Source organism: Neovison vison, chromosome 11 (genome assembly GCF_020171115.1).
Source record: "Neovison vison isolate M4711 chromosome 11, ASM_NN_V1, whole genome shotgun sequence".
In the NCBI taxonomy this organism is placed as follows: Eukaryota; Metazoa; Chordata; class Mammalia; order Carnivora; family Mustelidae; genus Neogale; species Neogale vison.
Window position 1 is genome coordinate 4,936,240 of NC_058101.1, and position 27,004 is coordinate 4,963,243.

Consider the following 27,004-nt stretch of genomic DNA (forward strand, 5'->3'; position numbering starts at 1 on the left):
CTGCCTTTCACTTAATGTTACCCCATAAATGTGTTTACATGGCTAGATCTTCTTCACGTCTAGGATTTTAATAGCTATTTAATGCCCCATGTCAACTTCATCTATGATGATTTACTTAACCCCTCTTCTACCACAGACATATAGATAACTTCTTAATTTATAGTGCAAATAATGCTGGAAAGAACACTTCTTTAAATATAATTTTTCTTTCTTCTAAATTAATTCCTTAGTGCAAATTCCCAGAAGTCTCATCAAAACTGGACTTTTCTCATAGGCATAAGGTGATATCTCATTATTGGTTTAGTTTTCACATGTTTATTATTTTTTTTTAATAAACATATAACGTATTTTTATCCCCAGGGGTACAGGCCTGTGAATCGCCAGGTTTACACATTTCACAGCACTCACCATAGTACATACCCTTCCCATTGTCCATACCCCCACCACCCTCTCCCATCCCCCCTCCCCCCAGCAACCCTCAGTCTGTTTTTTGAGATTGAGTCTTTTATGGTTTGTCTCCCCCGCAATCCCATCTTCTTTCATTTTTTTCTTTTCCTACCCCTCAAACTCCCCCCACATTGCATCTCCACTTCCTCATATCAGGGAGATCATTTGATAGTTGTCTTTCTCCGATTGACTTATTTCACTAAGCATAATACCCTCTAGTTCCATCCACATCATCGCAAATGGCAAGATTTCATTTCTTTTGATGGCTGCATAGTATTCCATTGTGTATATATACCACATCTTCTTTATACATTCATCTGTTGATGGTCATCTAGGTTCTTTCCATACTTTGGCTATTGTGGACATTGCTGCTATAAACATTCGGGCGCACATGCCCCTTCGGAGCACCATGTTTGTGTCTTTAGGGTAAATACCCAGTAGTGCAATCACTGGGTCATAGGGTAGCTCTATTTTCAGTTTTTTGAGGAACCTCCACACTGTTTTCCACAGTGACTGCACCAGCTTGCATTCCCACCAACAGTGTAGGAGGGTTCCGCTTTCTCCACATCCTCGCCAACATCTGTCATTTCTTGACTTGTTAATTTTAGCCTTTCTGACTGGTGTGAGGTGTTTCACATGGCTCTTACCAATGATTCTACTTAATATATTTGTTTGCTACTTGTATTTTCTCTTATGTGAACTCTCTATTTCTAGTTCAATTCCTAGAGTCTGGTAGCATTATTCAATATTTGCATGAATTCTTTATAAGTACTAAGTAATTCTTTGTAACACTATTTCTTTGAAAGCCTGTATTCTATTGGGCTTTTTTTTTAGTTTTACATTATTAGGTATTTTAAAAAATCTTATCAGAATTTGTCATGACTGCCTTCTATTACATTTGGTAATGCATGTTAAATGTGTACACAAACATGTTTTTTTAATAATGTGCATCATGTGGCCCAAAAATTATATTTCTAATGATTTTATCTCAGAAAATAACTAAAATTTACCCTGAGGAAATAATTTATCCTCAGGAAATATCTGAAAATTGTGCTGAAAAGTGTAAAAGGATGGTCACCACAGTGTTGCTTACAATACCAAAACACCGGACCGTGAACACCAATCGAGAGGGATCACTACAGTGACGTATCATTTATCCTTGATGGATTTGTCATGTAGGTCAGTTGTGTACTGACACAGAAAAGTATTCATCATATGGCATTAGATTAAAAAAGAAAAAACAAACAATGACCAAACAATGCACATATCGCAATGTCTGTTTTTGTTGAACACACACACTTACAGAAGTTCCGCAATAAGTTCATCTAATATTGAGTACTAATTATCCTTGTTTGTGGAATTGCTTGGACTAATGGAGACTTTCCCTCTTTTTTTTTTTTAACGTTTCAGCATTTTTTTTAAGATTTTATTTATTTATTTGACAGACAGAGATCACAAGCAGGCAGAGAAGCAGACAGACAGAGAGAGAGGAGGAAGCAGGCTCCCCGCTGAGCAGAGACCCTGATGTGGGGCTCAATCCCAGGACCCTGGGATCATGACCCGAGTCAAAGGCAGAGGCTTTAACCCACTGAGCCACCCAGGCACCCCGCATTTTATTTATTTTTTAAGACAAAGTTTCTAACATTGCAATAGCTCTTTTCCACAGGCTCTGCGTATAATAGGTTAGTACAAGGTACTGAAGGTTTGGGGTTTTTTATGACAGTTATGGGTTCAGTTAATCTTAAATCTTACACAAGTAAATCTAAAATAATTACAAAATATTTCCTTGGCCAGGGGTGCCCGGGCGGCTCAGTGGGTTAAGCCTCTGACTCAGTTTTGGCTCAAGTCATGATCTCAGTTCTGAGACCAGCTCCACATGCTGTGCGGAACCTGCTTGAGATGCTCTTCCTCCCTTAGCCCCTTCCCACATGCATGCACACTCTCGCTTTCTCTCTCTCTCAAATAAATAAATAAATCTTTAAAAAATATTTTTCCTTGGTCTTTTGTGATTTGAGACCTGTTTTTTAAGATACACCTACTAAAATGATTTCTGAGACACTTCAGCACAAAGTAGAAAGCATTAAAATATCTCCTTATATCTGTTTATTTTAATAGATCATAAGTGCAGTTGTTTTCTTTTCTGTAATGCTAAAGCACTAGTGTCTAAAACATTTCATTAACTTCAACGGAAATACATGTACAAGGGGAGCCGAGTGACCCTTCATTTGGGGAAAACATCTGTATGATTCCATAAACTTAACACAGGGCAGAACCACTCAATCCAGGAAGAGAGTACATAACTAAGGATAATCATTTATTTATTCATTCATTCAATGCCTGGCAATGTCCTCTACAGAGATATAAAAATGAGGACAGTATCATCTATGTCCTCAGTGGGAGACAGATGTCCCAATAACGGAGTACAGTCTGCTGACATAAGGCGGTACAGGCACAAATCCCATCAACTTCAGTGGAAGTCGTACACAAAGCCTCTCACAGGGTGTTGTCAGTGCCTTTTCCTTTCCTTTTATAGTCTATGTTTGTCTGGTTTCTTTTCTTTGAGAACAGATTTATAGTACTTGTAATATAATAAGTAGGTGATATGGCCATTTTCCCCTTAGAAAAATCAAAAAAGAAAGCTATCACTCTGAAGAGTTGGAACGATAGTCCGGGCTTTGTACTTTGGTTTTTAAAAAACACTATTAAAAATATATATATATATATTGACCCTTTCCAATGGTTGTCCTTCTACCTCTATAATTTATTTCTAGTACTAAAAAAAATAGAATTATTAGTTCTTTTATGATGTTCAGTTAGCCACTGTATAGTACATCATCGTTAGTTTTTGATGTAGTGTTCAATGATTCATTAGTTACATGTAACACCCGGAGCTCATCACCACACGCTGGAATTCTTAGTTTTAAATACACAATCTCCCTTGCTGCGTAACTGTCCTTGACCGTAATAAGTTTGCATAAAACCACCTCGCAGGAATACACGTCTTGAACTAACAGTATTTCTTCTATCATGCTTTATATTTATCTCTGTGTTATTATTAAGGTTTTTCCTCCAAGTCATCAGTGAAACAATGTAAGAAATATAAAAAGACTTTTTCCTCTTCAACATCCTAATTCATTCCACTAAAGTGGTAACCAAAGTAGTCATTAACATGAGTTTTTCTCCTTTTCATATGCTCTTGAGTTACCTTATTCCCACAAAATCTTCCTCTCTTCTCCTCCTAAATCCTCAAACTATTAAGAATCTTTTCTAGCTCATGTTTTTTCAAGAGGTCCTTCTGTTCCTTAAAGTATCTTACCATACTTGATCTCTCTTCTAAAACACATTTTTTTAAAAACCATTTTATTTTTATTATTGAAGTGTAGTTGACAGACGTTACATTAAGAAACACATTTTAATTATAGAAATTGATCAATCTGATAACATTCTAAAGGCAAACAAAAAGATAATAAGTTTCTGTTGTCCAGCATGGGAGAAAACCTATACTCTTGAAAATCTGGGGTAGGATATATAAAATAACAAGGTTTCCGTTAAAAAAAATTAATTACAAAAAATGCACTTTATCGTAATACTATCTGGAACATAATTTAATCTTTGCAAATTATAAAGAAGAAATGAGAAAGCCAATTAGATTAAAGGGGAAGGAAAACAATTACACCACCACCTCGGGGGGCATCATTATGAACATTGATATTAAAGGGATTAATGCCTATTAATAGGGAGTCCGACTTGACATATCGCCAGATAAAGCCATTTTGCTGAACTAATGATGAACCTAACAGTACTAACAGCAGTGACTCATTGTCGGAATACGGTGCAGACAGATCTTTCTTTGTCAGCAATGATGATCAGTTACGTGAAGTCCCTCACGTCCTCTCCAAAGCCCTACGGAGCAACATGAGGACCCTGGTGAGAATGAGAAGAGGGAGGAACACAGAGGAAGGTGCCATGATGTCTCACTTCCAACAACACCTCATCAGTTTGTAGTGACAAGAGTTAAAATTTGAGAAGAAATGATTTCCGCTTCAAAGGGTCCCGAGTGCCTACAGAATGGAACGCAAACGCCTTCTTCCTCCCCCTCTGTGATCCAGAGTTTAGAAGTCCTTTCTCTGTTTCATCCCTTCACTTCCCACACGTCAAACTGGACTACCTGTGCCCCATGCTCTTACTCATACTGACCCTCTGCCCTAAGAGCTTTTCCCTCATCTCTTCCTGGTCTAAACCGACCCACGTTGGAAGGCTAAGATCAAAAGTGGTTTCCAACAGGAATAACAAAATTCTCCACAGCGAGCAAGTCCTTTCTACTTCCTATGTCCCAGGTACTTCCACGTTCTATCTCTTTTACCTTTGCAGCCGCTCTACTGACATGAACGAAACTATTATCCCATTTTACCGCTGAGGCCAGTAGCTTATCGAAGGTCGAACGGGCCTGATGAGCTCAGACTGAAACTCAGAACTCCGAATCCAGAGCTCGTCCCTCAACCGCGGGGCTGTGCTCCTTCACGGACACCTGCCCAAAGCGCTGCGAATGGAGTTCTCTCTTTGACGGTAGGGTATGGGAGAGAATGATTTTAGCTACACTCCCTTAGAGTCCTATTTGTTCTGGTTTAAACAATTCAAGAATGTCCAGGCTCAGGTAAAAGCCCCCAGGAAGGTCAGTTCCTGCGCTGGTTACAGCCGCAGATCAATAGCCCAACGCCCGGAGGAACCAAACTTCCTACCCTCGTCCTCCATCCACCTGTGCGTGTCGGCTGGGTTGACCAGTGGCGGCCGCACCTCCGGGCTCTGCACCGTCCCTGCCAAGTGTCAAAGACTAGTTTTAAAATCTCCCACTCCTGGCGGATTCTTTCTCCTGAGGCTCCGTCTTGTGAAGGGATAGCAACATACAACTTGAATGCTTTCTTATCCTTGGGAAGGTGGCATGATTTCTCTAACCGGTAATTTTTTTTAAAGATTTTATTTATTTTCGAGAGAGAGAGAGAGAGAACGGGAGGGAGCTCGATGTGGGACTCGATCCCAGGACTCCAGGATCACGACGTAAGCCGAAGGCAGTTGTTTAACCAACTGAGCCACCCAGGCTCCCCTCTGACTGGTAAATTGAAAAGAGTAAGTGTGCGCGCTTGACTTGGTTTTGGCTCCCTTCCTCTTCTAGGGAGCCAACCTTTCAACCAAAAGCATCTACGTTTTCCTCTGTTTCTCCCAACAGTAATTCTTACCTGAGCAGCCTTCCTACGTGGGAAAGCTGCTTCAATAAAATCTGCCTGTGAAGGCGTAAGCCTGCTGGAGTCCGGGGGTTCAGAATCAGTGAGCCCATTTGGTCCAGAAAACTCAAAGTCACATCCGCCACCTCAGCCTCACTGATTAAACAATAAAAAGGTGATGTTTTTATGTCTATATTTATTATCTGTTCATCTCTCAAGTAGTTGAGAACTTGAGGGGAGAGACGAGCTCTCTGTGAGGTTCTTCCAAGCACCAGAAGCTCAGCAGACTTCCATGCAGCTCTCGCTGGCCACAATTAGGCCATGAACTCACTCCGAAACCAATCCTGGCCGGGGACTGTATACTTCCTAAGTCGCTCACACCCAGGATTTACACTAGTCTTGTGGGGACGGGGTGGCAACTGGGAAAAAATTGGGATTTTTGCCAATCGGGAAAAAGAGAAAAGGGGCTAGGAAGCAAGGAAGCAAGCAACCTAGCACCCGCTACTACATGACCTGGGGGCAGAACTCGTGTCTTCCAGCCCGTGGAAGCTGATCAGCAAATATCTGGAACCCAGTGGGATGACTCCTAGTACATCTACCGATGCAGTTAAGAGAGGAAGAGTTTCTTCCTGCCACTAATTTCAGGTTAGGGATCCTTCTGTTTCTGTTCTCTCATCTCTTACACCGACTTCCTTCTGGATGACAGGGAAGTTCAGTATAGTCAGAGAACCAAAGACCTAAGTACCTATTTCTGTTAATAATTTTCTCTTGCTTGCACTTACAGAGTCATTTCAGGAATGTGAGGTGGACGGAACTACAGGATCTGCTCTCCAGGGTAGACACTCTCCTCTCCCGACCCCTCCCCCACCACTCAATTTCCCTTTGGAAGAAAGGAATGACATAAATTTAATAAATAACTAATCTTGGGAGCTGTCAGGAAAGAACTCACAGGTCATGGCCCCAACTCAAGGGTCTCCTGGGCATAACAATGGACTTTCTTACTGTGAAAGCTTTTCCCTTTCCTCCTCCCTTTCATTTAGTTTATAAACTCTTGGAGCCTAAGAAATCATTGTTAAAAAAGAACTTTGCTGGCATATCAGAGGCGATGCACTTATTTTACATAAAACTGCTCAGATTTTTACAAAATTATCTTGTGCCGTTTTTCTATTTAAGTGTCCCTTCCTCTCCCAGAAGCAAAATGCCATCCATATGAAATTTTTAAAGCCAACTTTTCTTTAGACATTTGCCATTCAAATACCAAAAAAATAAGCTGGCTTAACTCATGATTGCCATTTGATATTTACATGTATTCTTTTTCCTTAGTAAGCAGAGGGTTTTAACAAAAAGTAAGCAAACGATGACAAGATAATACCATAAGGTGTCATAAATGAGTGACAGCCCTTTCCTAGGAGACATGTACATGTGCACACATAAATGTTCTGTATTAAATAAACATGTATATGTATATATTTCGTAGTTATAAACAAATGGAGAAAGAAAATCAAAATGAGGTATTAGGTTATAAGGTAATTTAGAGCAAAAATGATAAAAACTTAAAAAAAAAAAGGTGCGGAAAGTGTACACTCTGTCCAGAAAATTGAGATATATGATCATATCTAGCATAGTTTGAACAAATTAATATGGCTTCTAAGCTCAGCTGCATCTTCTATATTCAAAACAAAGCGTAAGAAATGTGTTTGTTAATTTAAAACATCTGTTCCTACCACAAGAATGTGAATAAGACTGAAAATGCATATGGATTATTCATCAATAAAAGTACAAAGTCTCTTATATTATTCCTCTCACACTATATTTTAGGAAGGTAGAAATTCCCAGATAGGAAACTAACATATCTGATTACAATGGACAGTTTATAAAAACCCATCAAGGCAAAAGAATCATCTGAGACACCGAGAGTCCAAGGCTCACCACCTAGCACCCAAGGGTTCAAAATCTCTCCTTTTCCTAAAGAAATGTATAGGGAGAAAGCCCTCACTGGGCCCTGGGGTCAGGAGGTACAGCCTCCTTAAGCAGAAATGCACAGCTCCCACCTTCAATCCATACAAGTAAGACCCCAAACTGGAATTGATCCAGACAGAGCCAACACTTATTTCTGGTGCTGACTGCCCTGTCTTGACTTGAATATCTCTAGTTAAAGGAAATTCATTGCAGCTCCCAGCACAGTGATGATGTGCTACCACTTTTCTGCAAAAAACATCAAGTTTTTATCCCAGAAGAAGTACATTTTAATAAGACTAGCTTTCCTACTTAAAAACCTATTATTTAGTATTTAAAAATAAATGAAGATGGACCAGAGGCACTTAAAAATGTTGAATTCTTGTTAAGCTATAATAAAAAACAACAATATCCTACAATACCCAATAGTACTCTTAAGGGAAATTAAGGAATGGCTGCTTTTATTGCTTCCCTTCTGAGTGGACCCACAAGAGGCCAAGCATTCCCCCGATGGCTACAAAGTCCAGAACGTTTAATAGTAGCCACTGGCCAAGAGTCACTACACGTTTAGGGGGACTTTGAGCACTTAATAGGAGAAGCTTCCAAATTTTCTTCCTTTCTCTTCTCCACAAAGTCTCTGGAGCATGTTGGTAAATACCAGCCCAAGTGCAAGTCTGAGGCATGTTCATATCTGTAGGGCTCTGCGTCTTGCATTACAGTCACAAAGAAAAGACAGTGATGTTAGAGCACACTAGCATTAAAGAGCGACTAGTAGTGAAGAGCTTGAATTGTCTTCCTTTATCCTTCTTAGCCTTAACAAACAAGGCCTACAGATCAGACCCAAAGTTCTTGATGTTTCTCTGCCCTAGTGTAAACAGCGGGTAACGCTCCTAGTGTATCCAACTTTGACAAAACTCCAAAAATATTTCGTGAAAATTTTACTGGACACAAGTCAAAAACCTCAATGAGATACTATCTCATATCTGTTAAGACAGCTATTATCAAAAAGACAAGATGACAAGTGTTGACAAGGATGTGGGAAAAAGGGACCCCTTGTAGCACCATTGGTGAGAATATAAATTGATACAATCAGTATGGAGCTTCCTCAAAAAATTTAAAATAGAACTACCTGATGAATAATAATAACTTAAAAAAAAGAACTACCTGATGATCCCACAATCCTGTTTCTACACATATAGCCAAGGAAATGAAATCAGGATCTTGAAGAGCTATCTTTACTCCTATGTTCATTTCAGCATCGTTCATAGCAGCCAACATATAGAAATAACCTACACAACCATCAACCGGCGAACCAATAAAGAAAAGGTGGCGTATATATCCCAAAAAATACTATTTTGCCTTAAGTAGGTAGGAAATCCTGCCATTTGCAACACCATGGGTGGGTCTGGAGAACATTACGCTGAGCGACGTGAGTCAGATGCAGAAAGACAAGTACCGCACAACCTCATTTATATACTGAATCCAAACTAGTCACACTCAGAGAGCAGAGGGCAGAAAGGTAGCACCCAGGGGCTGGGGCAATTGTGCAAGTTAAGCAAAATGAACAAATTCTGGAGATCTAATGTTTACAACAATAGGACTATAGCGGATAATACTGTATTGCATATTTAAAGTTTGCCAGGAGGATAGATACCTAGATATATGTCTTTCTATATATCTATATATTTTTTCGTTTCAAGTTTTTATTTAAATTCCAATTAGTGAACCTATCGTGTAGTACTGGCTTCAGGTATAGAATTTAGTGATTCATCACTTACATATCACACCCAGTGCTCAGGCTAGGAAGGTAGTAGATAGTAAGTGTTCTTGCCACCACCAAGAAAGAAAGAAAATGGTAACTAAGTGAGGTGATAGGTAAGTTAATAGTGTGATTGTGGTGATTTTTTTCACAATATATACATATATCCTATCATTAAATAGTATATCTGAAATACATACATTTTTCACTCGTCAATTATATTTCAACAAAGCTGAAAAGAGATTTTTAATGGAAGACGTAAGACAGATGGCAAGCAAGGGCTCAGCTGTAACTCCCCTTTCCTTTCAAGAAAGCATATGAAGCAAAACGAGGAAAGTAGTATTGTCACTAAGAGGACCTTAAAACTGTTCAAATTAGTATATGTGCTGCCGAAGCGAGCACAAAACTGTTCAAATTAAATAAACAAAGAACAACCTCCGTCACTATAACAAATTCCTTGTGACATTCTTCACAACTGCTAACAACACTATAGTGAAGCTTCACGTGGAGTGAGAACACACGAGACTGTAATTCAAACTTAAGTACTACAGGATATTGAGAATTTGAAAGCCCTAGAGCTGCAAGGTAGAGTACAGTAGTCACAAGCCTTATGAAGCTATTTATATTTTTATTTTTTAATTAATTTGCATTAAGAAAAAATTTAAATTTAGTCCCCCGGTGCCACCAGACACCCTTGAAGTACTCCATATCCACATGTGGTTCGTGGCCGCCATATTGGATAGTGTATCTGTGGAACATTTCCCGCAGCACAGAAACTTCTACTGGATGGCACTCAGCTAAAGAATGTTGGAGAGGACCTAACGCTCTCGTTTTTAAATTTAGAAACTGAAAGCTCATTTCATTCAAGTCACTTACCCTATGCCACATAGCTAGTAATTACAGAGCCAGGACACAACCAAGACAACTAGACTCTATCACTCCGTCGTTTCCACTCGGACATTTTTTGTCACCGAGATGATGTGAGTGCTAGATTCTTGCCAACTGCAGGTCTGGGTCTTTCGCAAGCTCTCAGTTAATCCTCCCATCAATCTTATGAGAATTATAATCCTCATTATACAGAAGATGAAATTAGACTCAGCTATATAAAACATAATACTTGAGGCCACACAGCAGGTATGTGGCAGTATCAGGATTCAAACTCCAAAGCCTAGATCTTTCTACCATGCCATATGATATAGTAGTGAAGCAAACACTCCACATTTTTAATGATCCCTGAATTTATTTTCTTTCTTTCAAATGTGTTAAAATTTAGTGTCTCATAACTTACTTTGTCAGCATTTGTGAGCAAAAGCATTCCAAGTTGGAAGATGTCAACACTTAACATTTTTGATCTGCGGAAGAGGAATAGCTTCGTGCAACTCTTCCAATCACAAACGCTTATGGCAACGGTAACAGCAGTTAACCTTCACCGCGTGTTGTAGGTCACAAGCACAGAGCTAAGTGCTTCATGTGCTCTTCTCTAGCTTTTACGACAACCTTGGGAAGTAAATAGTTCATCTCCATTCTACAGATGTAAAAACTGAGGTTAAGAGTCCAGCGATCTACCTCTAGGGAAAAACCTAATAAAGGAGAATTATTTACTTGTGGTGACGCCAAAAGAAAGTTAAATTCTTTTTATTCAATATAGTGAAAATATTGAAATGAAAAATTTATTTTTCTCCTCACACTCAAGGCCCCCGTCACAGTTAGATGTGTGAACTGGGTTGTTTCCTCCTTATAGACTCTGGCTTTACCACGGTCATGCTCTTTCACCAGGGCTGACTTCAGAGAAAGTCCTGAGAACGCAGGGGTAGAAACAAACTGTGGGCTAACAAACATAACCCAAACTGGATTTTTCAGTGTCTCTCAAGCTATAGGACCTTCCTGGGTATTCTGACTCCCTTCTGTTAATTTTTGGCCTGAGGAAAGTAGGAAAGAGACTGTTAAAGAGAAGAGAGAGACAGCGGAATCAGGACATAACTGAGAGACGGCTACACAGGGCTTCGGACCAAATCACAAGTCCACACAGCTCTCAAAGTTGGGACACAACACATTGTTGGGTGTGTGCGTGTGCGTGCGTGTGTGCAAAATACAGCATATACAGGTTTTTAAGATGCAACGACCGCCTCCAAATATTTCCTGGATCATGCGATAGATCTAGTACATACCAGGGTAGGAGAGCCTTAGCTAGATGGGCAGGGTTAGCTAGGGACAGCTGGCTTTGGGGGTCAGGACAGAGACTGGCAGAGACAGCTGCGTGGCAGGTGCAGCACGGAGGGGGCGGGCGTGTAGAGGTGACAGTGAAACAGGCCAGTTGTGTTCAGGACAACAGGCAGACCGGCTCGGCTGGGAGAACCGGGTTTGAACGCTCTCCCCTTCTCGCACTGACCACCTGTATAATTTCCGGACAAGTGACAAGAGCCTCAGTTTCCCTATCTGTAAAGACAACACCTACTTCCTGGGACTGTCGACACAGTAGGTGCTTAATAATGGCTCCCTTCCTCTTGTTGTTCTTCTTGGTTGGTAAAGAGATTTTGTTGTGGTGGAAAAGCCCATGGCAGCCCTGGCACCTGGGTGTCCCCCCCCACTTTATCTGCTTTGCTCTACAAAAACCCCTCAGGAGAGGCTTTATTTATCCCCTCTCACACAGGACGTCTAAGTTCATGGAACTGGCTCTAGGTCACGGAGCCGGTCGGCAGCGGAGGAGGAAGGATCCAAACGCGGTCTGCCGGCGGCAAGCATCATGAATGTTCCACCGCACCTGACAGCCCCCCCCCCCCGCCGCCACTGGCACCGAGGGATGAGACCAGAGAAGCATCAGGGGAAGAATCCTCACAAGACGGGCTGAGAGGGAGCGGCGAGCAGCCGGGACCCAGATCCACGTCCTCAAGTGCTACATCGATTTTATGGAATTCTTCCGGGTGAAGCTGATGCTTTGCTATTTCCAAACGGACCCACTCTCTGCTTCTGGTTACTCGCCTGAGAAATGGATTAAATTCAAGAACTTCGCATCCCTTGCCCCAGCTTTCTCATCCAGGATATGGAGAATTTGGACTACGTGACCTCAGAAGTCACTTCCAGCTCTGAACTGTGTGTGGGTAGAATTTGGGATTAGAACAGGGACATCCCGCCACCCCACCCCCCATGAAGCCTCTTACCCCCACAGAAACCCTCTCACCTAAAGGGTTGTTTCATCAGAAAATTCCAGAATAGTGTCTAAATGTTCTCAAATCCTCTATTTTAATCCAAAATACAAAAACATACATTCATTCAATTTCATTCCATGCCCTTCTCCAAGACCAGATCAGATGGCGAGAGAACAGCAATTAATTACACACACAATTAACTACGTCCACAATGCATCATCTACGATTTCCAGTTTGAAGTTCCTTAAAATGGAAAAAAACTTAAAACGGTTGCAAATAAATCCAATTGCAGAATCTCCCTGGATGTCTGTGTTTTCCCCAATCTTTTATAGTTGTTTCCCTTACACTTAATTTGGCAGCAAATTTTTAGTGACTCACCTCTGCGGAGTCTTTTTAAAGTATTCGCCATAGTTTCCTTAGAAACAAGAACGTTACTTCTTTTCACATGCACATTTCGGCAGCTTAATTAAACTATAAGTCAGATTTTGTCGTCCCTCTGCAGCAGCTCCTCCAGGGGCGATACACCTTCCCGAGAGGACAAGCTCAAGTGCAGACAGGGCTCCTGCCCACCTCTCTGACCTCGTCCTGCAGGTCAGGATCTTGACCGCAGCCGCTGACTGACCTCCGTGAACCTCTTCAAATGGCCAGGCAAGCTCCCGCTTCGGGCTTTACCGTGGCTCTTCCCCTTCTGTGGAATTCTATTTCCCTGGACATCCAGGCTGACTAGCACGGAGAATGGCCACTTTTAGGTCTTTGCTCAAATGTCATCTTCTCGGGGAGGCCGACCCTATCGCCCTATTGGCAGGAGCCACTCTCCTCCTCTAGTCGGCGGCCCTATCTCCCCACCCCCCCCATTGTTTTCCTCCCTAACGCTCGCCTGACATTCTCTCTATGTTACTCATTAGAATTCAAGCTTCATGAGGGCAAGGATTTTGTCTGTTTGTTCACTGGTGCATTCCCAGTGCCTAGAATTCCGCAGCTGTTACTCGATAACTTTTGTTCTTGTAATAAATGTATTGTCTTTCTGACTGAATTGCAGAATTACAATAGTAAGTGCATCGGGCTTGAGGAGGTTTGGGAACACACACACGGCTGAGTCTTGGTAAGCAAAGAAGTCAACTGGTGGGCAAGAGGAGTGCCCTGGGGCACTATCGCACAGCCTACAAGCCCCACAAGCCCCGAGCAGCCACAGTCCCAGGAGGAGCCAGGGCATGGAACCGAGGACAGCAAGGTCACCTATTAAGTGCAAACTGACCACACAGTCTCTCCTTAAACTGGACGCCATTGCCCTCTCCGAGCCCTTGATGCTTTCGTGTTCAGATGCACAATAACACAGAGCAACATCAAATACAGAAAACAGGCTGGCTGGCCACTTTCCTTCAGATATGGGGGCAACAATGGAAATAAAATAGGTTGGCTTGTTCTGGTCGATCCCTTACTGGTTGATTTACCTTCAGCAAATCTCTTAAAATCTCTCTCATCCTCGGTTCTTCATTAAAAGGGGAAGAGTATAAAATAATACATGGTCTGCTTATTTCCCTCATCTACTGTGTCAGCTAGATGAATAGCTATGAAAATATATTTTAAAATTATGAGGCACTGTATACAGTAAGCCATTCTCCTTGTGTTCACATGGATAGCTGACTTGACTATAACATCTACTACAGTTCCCGAAAACTGGTGATGTATTTTATAACACTTTGATTTTTAAATGATTCCGAAAACGTATTAAAGAAGAAACACAAGGAAAAGTAGGCTCTGAAGGGCACAGAGTGAGAAAGTAAAGTAAAATGGCCTTCTCCTGAATCTTTAATGGAAAATTATGAGACAAAAAAAAAAAGAAAGTAAATCTCCAGAGCGGGAACAATAGTACATAAAGTTCAGAATCGAGAATATTACTGTGAACATCTACAATTATCCAGACCGTTGGACAGTTCAGATACTTCTCCTCTACCTGACGGCCACAATCTGACGGCCACAGGGATGATCCAGGACGACTTGTTAGTATCACACACGTCAGCAGCAGGTTGTGATGTAAACGACCAAACCCTCCCCAACCATTTCAGTCCCGTTTTTAGTATAGCATTTATAAAACCAAAATAAAAAAGTGGCGAAGAATGACTTGCCACACCATTTGTTAGAGTAGATGGCGTGTAGACCGTCTTTTCAATACTGCTCTAACACACGGCTATGCACCACAGTACATTATTAATGAAAAGAAACACATGAGACTTGCATCCGCTTTTCCCCCAAGTCATGAGGACATTAAATTCAAAATCAACTCTACCCTACATGGCAAAAGTTCAGAGATAAAATGTTAAGTTGCTTGTTATTTACAAAAACTTAAAGTCATAAATCAAAGCCACAGTCAGGAATCCTGCATGTTGTACTCCATTTAATACCTGTACTTCTGGCGGGGGCTCAAAGAAAGAAGCAAATGCAACGGAAAGATGAACAAAGTTGTGCCCCGTTCATATCTGACAGGAGAATGGGATCGAATTTTCCTTCTGATCCAAAGAACACAAAGGACAGCCATGAAATGCAAATTGTGTTGGGTGTTTGAGCTTCTTCTCCAATACCTGAGTATTCAAATGGAACTAATTCACTCTGGAAAAGGTATTAAGTAATTGAGCATGATTGTGCCAAAATGAGGGATAATCCTCAAACTGTGAGGAAAAATAAACACATTTTTACAATGATAGGGTCACCTCACTCACTCAGCAACCCCAATCCAGCATTTTACATTTGAAAGAAATAAAGCAAATATAGGAAGGATAACCTACCGCCAACAAGGAACCCTGATAGACACAAGCACCTGTAGGGAAAAACAAAACAAGAATTAAAAGGAATGCAAAATAGACCAGCAGGCACTGCCCCAGCAGACTTGGGCTAAAACTCCATCTACATGCATCACAGTCTGCAAATTGTGCTTTTTCCAAAATCTGAAAAGCTCGAACATTCTGCCCCTTCGGGAAATAACCCCATACAACACAAAAACACTTCTTGGACACGCACGAGGGAAAGCATCATTAAAACTTACTATTTGAATTTTAAAATAAAGGTATTTATAATGGCATGCTGTGTGTGCAGTGTGTATTTTTCTATGTGATAAATCAGCAAAGCCTCCCTCTTCTAGTTCTGATTTACTTATCCCGGCTTCTCTGCCACTCTTTGTTTACACAAATCCTCCATTCCAACCCAAGAGGCCAACTTGGGATCTGGTGGTCAGACTTTCATATCTCCATCCCTTTGCTCATTTTTTTTTTCTCCTGCAGGAGACACACTGGGTCTATTCAAGTTCCTTAAATTTGATCCCATCTCCTTCATGAAGTTTTCCAGCCCCACAGCATTATGTCCTTTCCGCTTTGCCTTCATAGCCCTCCGTGCCTACATCATCCATTCCTTCTTGTAAACTTCCTTGCAACACTGTTGCTAAGCCTGTGAAACCGTTGTGTCCACCCACTACGCATCTACACAGACGCTTGGCAGAGGGACTGCTTCTCCTTCTTTGGCTTCCCTATCTCTTCACCTAGTAGGCAGCCGCTGAGGAATCTGGGTGATTATCTATTTCTCACCTTTCACACAATACGTTCCTCGTTAGGGATGTTACATTTAACAGAGAGACGTTGTAGTTACTTGAAAAGAACTCTTCTCTTGGGCTCTTGAACTCCAATACCCTTTTCACCTTCTTTTCCCTCAGTATTTCTAATAGACTGGTTATGAATTGATACATCTTTACATTTCCCATTCAGTAAGCATCAAATAAAAAACAAGAGAAATTTCTTAGAAATGGAAAAGAAGGTTAAATGTGAATGGAACTGCCTATATTTTCTGAACCATAAAATGAATCTTTTCAAGTGTTCTATCTGAAAACAATGTAAAATTGCAATCTTAATTTTAAAAAACAAATTCATTTTCAACCAATCTTTGAACAGCACAACAGGTGTTGTGTGTGTGTGTGGTTTTTGTTGTTGTTTTTTTGGCTTGTTTTGTTTTTACCTAGAAACATGTGGGTAGTGTCCTAGCAGCTACTCTCTTGAAACTGAACCTACAAAACAGATTGGAATAACATACACACACCACAGTGGAAACACATCCTGACAACAGGCCACACTTGGAGTCCAAAAAGGGAAGGACACATTTTACTATAGTGCTTCGTTTCCAACAGATCATTCGTGAAGTCTTAAAAATAATAACTTCTTGGGAAGGGACCGGTCTGCCTCATCCACCAATAATGGAATCAGGAACAATCTTCAAAGAAATGAGATGACTATTTACACTTGTGATCTGAATCAAAGATCTCTATGAGCAAATTTATTGGAATGACTTTGGTGCCCTTGACATTCAAACAAGAATAACTTGAGATAAAACCTTGGGAGAAAATTTCTCTTCACTCACACATGTCTCTGAGAAATACTCCACACTCATCGCTTTTTTTTTTCAATTTATTTATTTTCAGAAAAACATTATTCATTATTTTTTCACCACACCCAGTGCTCCATGCCATCCGTGCCCTCTATAATACCCACCACCTGGTACCCCAACCTCCCACCCCCCCCGCCACTTCAAACCCCTCAGATTGTTTTTCAGAGTCCATAGTCTCTCATGGTTCACCTCCCCTTCCAATTTACCCAAATTCCCTACTCCTCTCTAACGCCCCTTGTCCTCCATGCTATTTGTTATGCTCCACAAATAAGGGGCACCTGGGTGGCTCAGTGGGTTAGGCCTCTGCCTTTGGCCCAGGTTGTGATCCCAGGGTCCTGGAATCGAGCCCCACATCGGGCTCTCTGCTCAGCAGGGAGCTTGCTTCCCTTCATCACTTTTTTCTAAAGGAGGACAGCTCTATGAGAGGTCGAGATCGATGCCTTTATTTGCGCTTCCAAGGAAACTCCAGCTCAAGGTGAATTCTGACAGAGGGTGAGGGTCTGGGAAGAGAAAGCGGGCTTCTTCAAGAGGAAATTGGAAAAATAAAAGACAACAGAAGCTAGAAGCCTCTAACCCAAGAACTTCGCCAGTTTTAAGGTGCAGAATACAACTGAGATACTGCGTAATTTAAATTCCAGCTCCCTGTGAAAAGGGTGCAGTAAGTTTTGCAGGGGTGAAGGATCCCATCCAGCGGGAGAAGGAAGCCGGGATCCTCAGCTCTTCCTGCTAGTGGCCGACCTCTCGCGGGCCACACAGGCCAAAGGTTACTTCCTATTCATTAAGCTAAGTAAGTGTCTATTTTAAAGCCCCTTTTCACATTCTCACATGCTCCTTTAGGAGATACTTGGATGAAATCTCAAGTTTTTAGAGAAAATGTGAACTCGAATTTGCACGAGTTCTCACTTCCAGAAACTCTTCACTACAGAAATCATACCTGGTAAACGGAGTCAATTAGAGAAGTTAAATCCAAGAGCCGCAAAACATCAGCTGGAGTGGGATATGTGGCCAAAGATACAAAGGGATTTGGAGAGCACTGGGTTGCAAAAGTGTGACTCATCGTGAACAAACAGCCACGAGTTAGCATTTAAATGTTCACGCTTCATGTTGTGTTCTAATTCAGCATATGGTGTCTACACCGTGGAAGAGTTAAAATAGAATCGTTTTCTGGACGGACAGGACAGCTCATGTCCGGATTATTGTAAATCAGGATTCAGATCAATTAACAGAGCCGTTACAATGAAAACGGGCCAAGTGATTCTGAACTAGTGTAGGATCTGGCACACAGCCGCGACTTCGCCATGTGGTGTCCTCCTCCCTTCTCCTGAGCCATGGGGGGGAGGGTACGTAGGACTACTTGTGTCTGAGCAAAATTGAGGGATATTGCCACTTGAGCCCATAACCGTCAATACAGATGGCTCGGTGTCACTGAACAATGTATGCAGGATCTAATCCCTAGAGGAGAACAGAAATGGAAATAGCCTGTGACAATACACTTCTTCATTTTCACTAGCAGGAAGTTACAAAAGTCCAAAGTGCAAGTGTTCAATATTGGGAAACCCACCAAGGACCCGTGTTTACATACCCCTACTTCTACTTTACTGACATTAACAGTTACTGGGTGTGCAGACTTTTTCAGGGCAGGTAGTATGTGGCCCCCCTACCAGACATAACCACACACATAAGCGCTCAATAAAGACTTGTGGAATGGAAGAATGAAGAGAGAGGCTCTTTTCCCCAGCCAATGTCTTCTCTTGACTCACCTTGGCTTTTCAAAATTAAATCTTACACAGAAGGAACTCTCCAGCCAAGAGTAGAACCAAATAAGCTGATCCACCCATAAATAAAACACAGTCTATCAAATGATCTTTTCCAACGTATTCTGTTATCGGCATTCATTTCTAGGAAAAGTCTGGAAGACTGTGGGATTGACTAAGCTGCATGAGGATTTACAGGACACAGACTAGAACTCAATTCTCTCACTCCAGTTCAATAATCTTTTTCTATCTCCAAGCCCCTACCTTGTGTGACTTCACAGGATTTCCACAGGTGAACAGGTGAACACAATTCAGAAACTGCTTTTCCAGAAAATGTCATGGCAAAGCTGGTCTGATTTAGAAACCAGTCACATTTGCTAGAAGTTTCCCTGTGCTTCTTGATTTCATTAAGTTGTCAAATCATAGCGGTTTGTCATCTCGGCAGTATAATACAGTATAAAAGAACACTGCCCATGATTTGTTTGTAAAAATTCATTTTTCTTTTAATAACGGACATAAAACTCAGAACCAGAAAGTTGCAACTGACCACAGATTGGGCAGCAAATGTTGATCTTTTTTCCCTGTGCTGGATGATTAGCAAAAGCATCTTACAGCTACCGCCTCGCCAGCCGACTTCAACATTTGGCAAACGACAGAACCACAGGCCAGAGAAGTTAGGTGGTTCATTCAAGGTCATACGGCAGTTTGTCATCGAGGTCGGTGTAAGCTTAATTCAGAAGACTGATTAGGCAGTGCTCCTTCACTTGACAAGTATTTTCTTAGCGCCTAGTGTGTCCTCACAGGTGACGTGGAGATGTAAGAATAATTAGGAGCCATCCTGTACCCTCAGTGAGCACACAGCTACCTGAGGAAGACAGAAACTGCACCTTTATCAATGTAATTGTAGAATTCTTTACTGGTGTTCTAGAAGCAGGTATGAGATGCTCTCTGAGCACTAAGAAGAAAACACAAATTCTGCCATGGCTCGGTGAGCAAAAGTATCAAAGTGTATGTCACACCATGAGAGGCACACATGTAAATGCTTCTTTTCCAATTTTAAAAATCATTGCCAAGACTAATTAAAAAAAAAAACTTGAGGAAATCTGTAAGATCCTTCAGCTTTCCAGCCTTGACTTCAGTGCCCTTATTTTGAAGAGAAAAAGAAAATCTTGACAGAACCAAATCAAAGTTCTCATCAGGTGACAGCGGATTTTTTTTTTTTTTGCTATGGGCCTGATATCACTTACTTAATTAAATTTAATTAAATTAATTAAGTGAGATAATGTATGTAAAGTGCTTGGCATAGTAGGAGCCAAATAACATGTGCTCATAAATGTCCACACTCATTCACTCATTACTAGACAAGGACCATTCCAAGCTAGATGGAAACTCTCAGACATCTATCGGTTCAATTTGTGAAATGATTCTAGAATGCCCTGAAGGTGGGATGAAACCGTAAGAAGCAAAGTTTCCAAAGAATCTTTGGAGGAATAGCGCCCCTGGTGTCCTGCCCTCCTCCCCTACCAAAAGAATTTGCAAGTTCTTTAACTTTGCCCATTGTACCAACCAGTCTTCCAAAGAGCGAACCCTGCAGGCTCTTAATAATAATGGCTTCTGTGATTTCAAGAGATTTGGTTCTGAAAAACTGCATCATTTCAGTTGCCCCCTGCTGAGCTCTCTGGGAGAGAAAGCACGTTTTCTCCGTTGCTGGGATGATTCTAAATAAGAAACTGCCACCACCAAGCGAAAACATGTTTCTAAGTCTCAAAATCAGAGTCAGGTGGCCCGAGTCTCCCATCTGATGTATCATTATAATTAAGCCCTGTAAGTTTTATTGTTTCCAGTATGCGCGCACACGCACACATACAATACAGACAGACTTCTACAGGTCGGGACCCCTTTGGAGAAGGCTGCACAGGCCCCGGACGTGCTCCTGGGGAACGAACCTGACACACCGCCCGGGAGAGTGCGGGCAGGCGGAACCTTTACCCGGCCAAGTCCCTGCACTCTGCGCGGACTTCGAGGCCAGGCCGCTTTCTCCAGGGAAACTAGCGCGGAAAAGGCAGCTGCTCCGAAGGCTGGAGGTCGACCCAAGGCAGGGCTTTGTCCTCTGCCAGGCCTCCCGCCGCCCCCAGCCCCGCGCCCCGGCTCTGCGCCCTCAAGCCGCCCCACCCCACAGCAGGGAGAAGGCGCCGCGCCCCTCCCCGCCCCTCCCCGCCCCGCCCCGCCGCGCCGCGGCCGCGGCTCTGATTTGCGGCGGAGCAGGTGAACCCCTCGGCCCGCAGCTGCATGAATAATGAACGGAGTCGGGAGGGGAAGCCGAGGGCCCGGCGCGGTGGATTCACCCTCTTCCCCCCGGGCCGCCGGCTCCCTTCCCCCTCTCCAACACTCGCCGAAGGACTTGGCCGACTCCTCGGAGCAGGTGGAGGCTCCCAGCGCCGCGCTTGCCGGGGCCCGCCATCCCCTGACCACCCCGCCCCCGCCCCAAACTCTTAGTTCACTCGTTGATTCATGTGTTTGCGCGAACCCAGACTGCTTTTGCAATCATGGCGACAATTCCCTTCGACTCCTTTCTCTCCCCCAGCTCGGGGTTTTACACGCAGGCGGGAGCCCTGGAGGAGAGCCGGGAGTAGGGAGGGCGAAGTCAGAGAACGAAGCTAAACTCCTATTAATCACCCCCCACCCCCACCCCAGGAAGCAGGTTCGCTCCTCTCCGTCGGGCAGAGGCGCCTCTCCAGGCGTGCGTCTGCGTCCGGAGCGCACTCCAGCCAGTCACACAATCTTACTGGACTTCACAGGGACACTGCCTGGGGCGAGGAGGAAGGGAGCGTGGCCAGGGTTTTAAGGCGCCAGATTTCACGTTTCCCAGGAGCGGGGTCTTTTCACCCAGGTGAGAGCCACCGTTCGCTCCTCGCCGACGCTTCACGTAGTTGCTCCCGTTGGGAGCAGCGGGAAGTGGGGAAAGAGAATCCAACCTCGGGGCCGCCGCGACTGACCCCCCACCCGAATGCACTCGGGGCCGGGAGGGGGGCGGGAGGGACCCGCTTGTGACCGGAATGCAGAACAATCGGGAGCCGGAGCCGCCGAAAGAGCCACTCCAAGCTGCACTCCCTCCCACCCACCCCCGACCCCGACCCCCCAAAACTTCCACCCGACCCACAGTGCCGTAAACCCGCTTGGCTTTTTCAACAGAAGGATCAGGATCTCTCTCTCTCTCTCTTTTACACACACACACGCGCGCGCGCGCGCACGGTGGCGGGGAGGAGGCACCGCGCTCTCACCTTCGGAACGATGAGGCAATGCTGCAAATCCCGCCAGGGCGAGGGCCACCCCGAGCCACACCTCGCAGGCACCCATAGCCGCTTCGCCTCCCGCACTGCCGGGGCGCAGCCTTCAGCATCCGAGGAGCCGCTGTCGCCGGGAACGCGGGCTCCGGCGCGCTCTGAGAGCGGCGGCGCGCGGGCGGCTGCCTCCGGGGAAACGCAGCGCCGGCCCGGCCCGGGGGACACTCTCCGGCAGCTCCGGGGCGCCGGGCCGGGCGGGGGATTCGGTCCACGCGCAGCGGGCGTGCAGGGCGCGCCGCTCCCCGGAGAAGCAGGTCCCCGACGTGGGCTGAGCTCGGGGGGACCGAAGAGGCGGCAGAGCGCGGTCTCCGCGGCGGACTCTCCGGAAAGTTCCCGTCGCCGCCGACCCGACCTCCCCGCGCTCAGACCCGACCGCTGGGCTCCCGGGTGCCGCCGCGGAGACGCCCGCGCACGTCGGTCGCGAGCGGCTTTTCAAAGTTCGCGTGACACCCCGTGGGCGCCGCGTCGGCAGAGGGGGTCGCCAGGGGCCGTGACGACCCGCCCGCCCCGCGGCTGCGCCCCGGGCTCGGCGGCCGCTCGCGGGAAACTTTGCGCGGCGCCGCGGCAGCTCCCGGACTCGGCGGCGCCGCCTCGGGCTGCTCGCGAGCCTCCGCGGCGAGAACGGGGGCGGCGCGGGGGGCGCTCCTGCCACTTTCTCGCCTCCGCCCGCGGATCGCGGGCGCAGGCGGAGCCGAAAATGTAAATGCGCGGAGGACGGGGCCGGCGGGGCTGAAGGATCCCGCACTCCCGGCTGCGCGCGGAGAGCTCGGTGCGCACCGGCCCGGCCCCGCCGGCTCCCGGCGTTTAAAGCTCACAGGCTCCGCCTCCCCGGCCTCCCGCGCCGCCTGCCCCGCTCCTGGCGCGGCGTGAACATGGACCCAGAGCCTCGGAGCTTTGGCAAAGATTCCAGAGAGTCACGTGGGGGAAGGGGAGACTCGGGGAGGGCGCCGCGAGGGGAGGCCGGGAGAGCAACCCGATCCCCTCCTTCGTGCTGCAGAGCTCAGGCTGCCTTTGTCTGGGGCGGGATCCGAAGCTGCCACACCGGGAGGGGGGTGGCGGGGCGGGAGGGGGCGGGGGTGCGGCCCCCGCTCGCTCGGGCACCGCCTGGAGCCCCACAAACCGGGTCCTCACCTCTCGCTTCCGCAGGGATCCGGGGGTACTGACACCCACATTCAAGGGCCCTGGCGCCCTCCTCCGCCCCGCGCCGCGCCACCCCTGCAGGACTGAGTGCGTGGGGCGGACCCGATCCGGTTTGCTCGCTCCGGGACGCTCCTGCCGTCCCCCCGTGGGTTCTCCCGGCAGCCTGGGAGGACCCTGGCTTGTCTGTCCTAGGCGGGCCCTCCCGCCGCGAACGCAGCTTCAGCCTCCCAGAGCCGGGCTGTCCGCCGACAGCGCGGTCCCGCCGGTGGCCCCAGCCGCGCCCCCAAATGCCGGCGATGGGAACTAAATGTCTGGGCCAGGCCGACTGGGGCGCGCACTTGGAGGGTGGAGGCCTTGATTTTGGTCCGGACCGAGTGACGGCAGCAATTTTTATGTTGTCAAATGAAAAGAGCGGGTCTAGGGTTCATCCTTTTACACGATGAGAATGGTTGCACCCGAGACACACTGACCGGGTTCTCACCCCCCCAGAGAGGAGACGTCCGGGCTCCGCGAGCTGCGCAGAGACGGGCGAGCCGATGGAAGGGGACACTGTCCAAGCAGCTGACCCCGAGCTGTGAAACGGTGGGGGTCCCACTTGTGTTCAGTCCTTACAACACCCTAAAACTGGGCGGACGCTTTTCAGCACCGCTCAGTGGGTCGGCGCCGGCCGACTCCTGTATGCACCACGATTTTAGCCCGAGCAGAAACGGGAACCCCTAACAACCTGGCACTGATTTTTGAGTATTTAGAGGACCCAGGGTTGTACCGCTCCCGTCAGTCTCTCCCTGTGATGCTCTCTGGAACAGAGTCTGTGTATCATCTCTGTATCCCAAACACATAGTAGTAGATGCTCATTAAACGTTTGTCGAAAGAATCTACTGGGTAAAACAGTGCCTGAAAGTGGCCACATCAGGTGCAGCTGGGCGACTTAACCTCCCTCCCTAGAAAAAGATCCCCTCTCCTTTTTTATTTATTAAGTTGACATTTTCTCAATCTCATATAGTGCTATGAAAACTCAGCTTCCAACACACTCTGGCTACCAGGTTACCACTGTTAATCCACTCCTTATAGAAATGCTGTAGCCGCCACTGACTGGGAGTAACTTAGACAATTTGTTCTCAAGAATTGATTTGATTTGATTTTTAAAAACCATACAATCATGGCACTCAAAGAAGTTTTAGTAAGACATCTGCTGTACTTGTGCTAAATGCAAATGTGCTACTTTTTAAAAAGGAAAGGAAATGAAGGAAGGAAAGGAAGTGGGGGGGAAACAGCATTTCCACGTTACCCCAAATTTATCATATGCAGTATTTATATATAACCCCCGACACACCCTCTACCACCAACCCTGCACAGGGGCCCACACCTGCCCACACACTTCATCCTGCCTCAGCCCTGATTGGGTAGAAGGTGAGCGTCCCCAGAGCCCCCACTGCAAGATGATCAAATGGTTGAAAGGGTCAAACTATCAGTAATATTAGCACCTTCCACGGCGGCTTAAATCGAGATGTCAGGAGAATAATTTTTTTTTAAGATTTCATTTCTTTATTTGATGGAGACAGAAAGAGAGCTCAAGGAGGGGGAGTGGCAGGGAGAGGGAGAAGCAAACTCCCCACTGAGTAGGGAGCCTCGTGCAGGGCTAGATCCCAGAACCCTAGGATCCTGACCTGAGCTGAAGGCAGACACTTAACTGCTTAACGGACTGAGCCACCAGGTGCCCCAGGAAGATAATTATATTAGCATAACCTATTACATCACGATGGAAATTTAGTGGGCATTTTTATGGAGATGCAGCTAATGATAACTAGGTTATCTCTGTTTTAACTTAACCTCATTCCAACAGCCAGGCTTCCCGTGACAAGGAGTTGGCATGTCACTAGCCAGAGAGTTGGGTCTGTATCTTCAGTCATCTTCACTGACATGTCGAGATTCCACAACTTCTCTTTTTTTTTTTTTTTTAAAGATTTTATTTATTTATTTGACAGAGAGAGATCACAAGTAGGCAGAGAGGCAGGCAGAGAGAGAGAGAGGAGGAAGCAGGCTCCCTGCTGAGCAGAGAGCCCGATGCGGGACTCGATTCCAGGACCCTGAGATCATGACCTGAGTTCAGCGGCTTAACCCACTGAGCCACCCAGGCACCCCCACAACTTCTCTTAAAGGGTCACACGGTATCTCCTTGGGTTGGCCCTGCTATCACTAGTGACCTTGCCCTGACCCGGGTACTGCCCCCTTTGGGGAAACACCAGCCAAAACAAAAGTAATAGCCAGTGAAAGTAACCACCAGAGCCTAACAGTGCACACTTCCCACTTAGTCCTCCAGCAACCCTGGGTGACAGGCACCATTATTGTCTGCAATGACCGGAGAAATACTGATGGTCAGAGTGATCATTCTAAAGTCAGACTGTCATAAACGGCGACGCACGTGAGAGCAAGCAGCGCCGGCTGCAGAGACGAGCGAACCCCCAAACCGCAGGGTCGAAAGACCACAGAAGTTGACTTTCCGCTGACATCCAGCCCCTGGGAGTCCGTCTCGTTGCTCCGGTGGGATGCAACACGTTGCAGGCAGCCTCTGCACAGGGCCGAGAAAGCAATAAAGGAGAAATGACGATCCCTAAAGGCCTTAGCCCTTCCTCACAGAGCCCAGTGGCAAGAATGAGTCACGGACCCCAGCCTAACCGCAAAAGAGGTCGGACCCCTGGGGGAAAACGGGGGTATTGAGTGAGCACTAACGGGACTGCTCCACCCCAAAGCCCCAGCTCGCAACTTTCTCAAGACAGCTTTTGTTCGGGTTTGTCCGTTTAGGCACGTGAGTATAGTTGTTGGTTTTTCTCCTTTTTCTGCTTCAAATAGTTACACCAAAAAGAACACTCAGGTAACACGCAAGTATACACTGATGGGCTCTGCTGTCATCTAGCCCCTTCAAAGGCTCAACCACAGCAAACACAGACAAACATTTCTCTCTGCTTAACAGAATTCTTCTGATGAAAATAAAGCCATAATTTATAGGCTTTCTTGTAACATGAGTTGTTGGTTTTTTTCTCCCACTGAACAATATAGTTAAGCCACAGTGTTTAAGCCAAATCATATTGGTCTATCTCACTCTTGTTAAGAGCTGCTTGGGTTTATAGTATATGGGCAGGTCTTTACCTTTTTGGCCAACCCTCTGTTGAAGAACATTTACGTTGTTCCCAGTTTTTTGCTGTTATAAATAATACGGCACTAAATGTCCTTATAAAAGTCCTTTGTGCACTTATGCAATTATCGCCTTGGGATAAATTTTGGAGGCGAAAGTGCTGGGTCAAAGGGACGCATATTTTTCATTTTGATACCTATCATTTAATCTTTGTAAATCTCAAATGGCAAAATGGCATTTTGCTTAGCACTACTTATTAACTATGTCACCTCAGACATATTACCCTCCTTGAACCTCAGATTCCTTGCCTATGAGATGGACATTATAATAAAAGTCCATTACTCTCAGTCCTCCCAGGACATTTGCATAAAATAAAATAAAATTGCTTAGCACCATATCTGACACATGGTAGCCATTTAACAGGTGTTAACCAAGTGAAATATAGGTATTTTTAAAATCTCATTTTATTTGCTCATTAGTAAAGTAAAACAATTTTTTCTTATATTTATTGTATTTCTTGGTATGTGTCTGAATGACCTCTTTGTATTTCTCTGTTAGTTGGGTTTTCGATTCTGCATAGAACTGTAAGAGTTCTTCATATATTCAGTATATTAATCCTCTTCTGTGAATTTAGGTATTGCTTTAAAGAATGGGAATGTCTATTTACCATTTATTTTTGTG

General features: G+C 45.1%; 1 protein-coding gene across 1 annotated transcript in view; it reads right to left on the minus strand.

Moving 5' to 3' along the window:
• The window catches only part of FRAS1 (Fraser extracellular matrix complex subunit 1), a 405,465-nt gene extending 382,795 nt beyond the window's left edge, over positions 1 to 22,670 (minus strand). Inside the window, exons 1-2 of the mRNA XM_044225418.1 lie at positions 21,988 to 22,670; positions 15,311 to 15,342 (exon numbers count right to left, since the gene is read on the minus strand). Coding sequence (XP_044081353.1) covers positions 15,311 to 15,342; positions 21,988 to 22,063 — 108 coding nt within the window. The 5' untranslated portion in view covers positions 22,064 to 22,670. The remainder of the gene's footprint in view (positions 1 to 15,310; positions 15,343 to 21,987) is intronic.
• Positions 22,671 to 27,004: the final 4,334 nt, after the last annotated feature.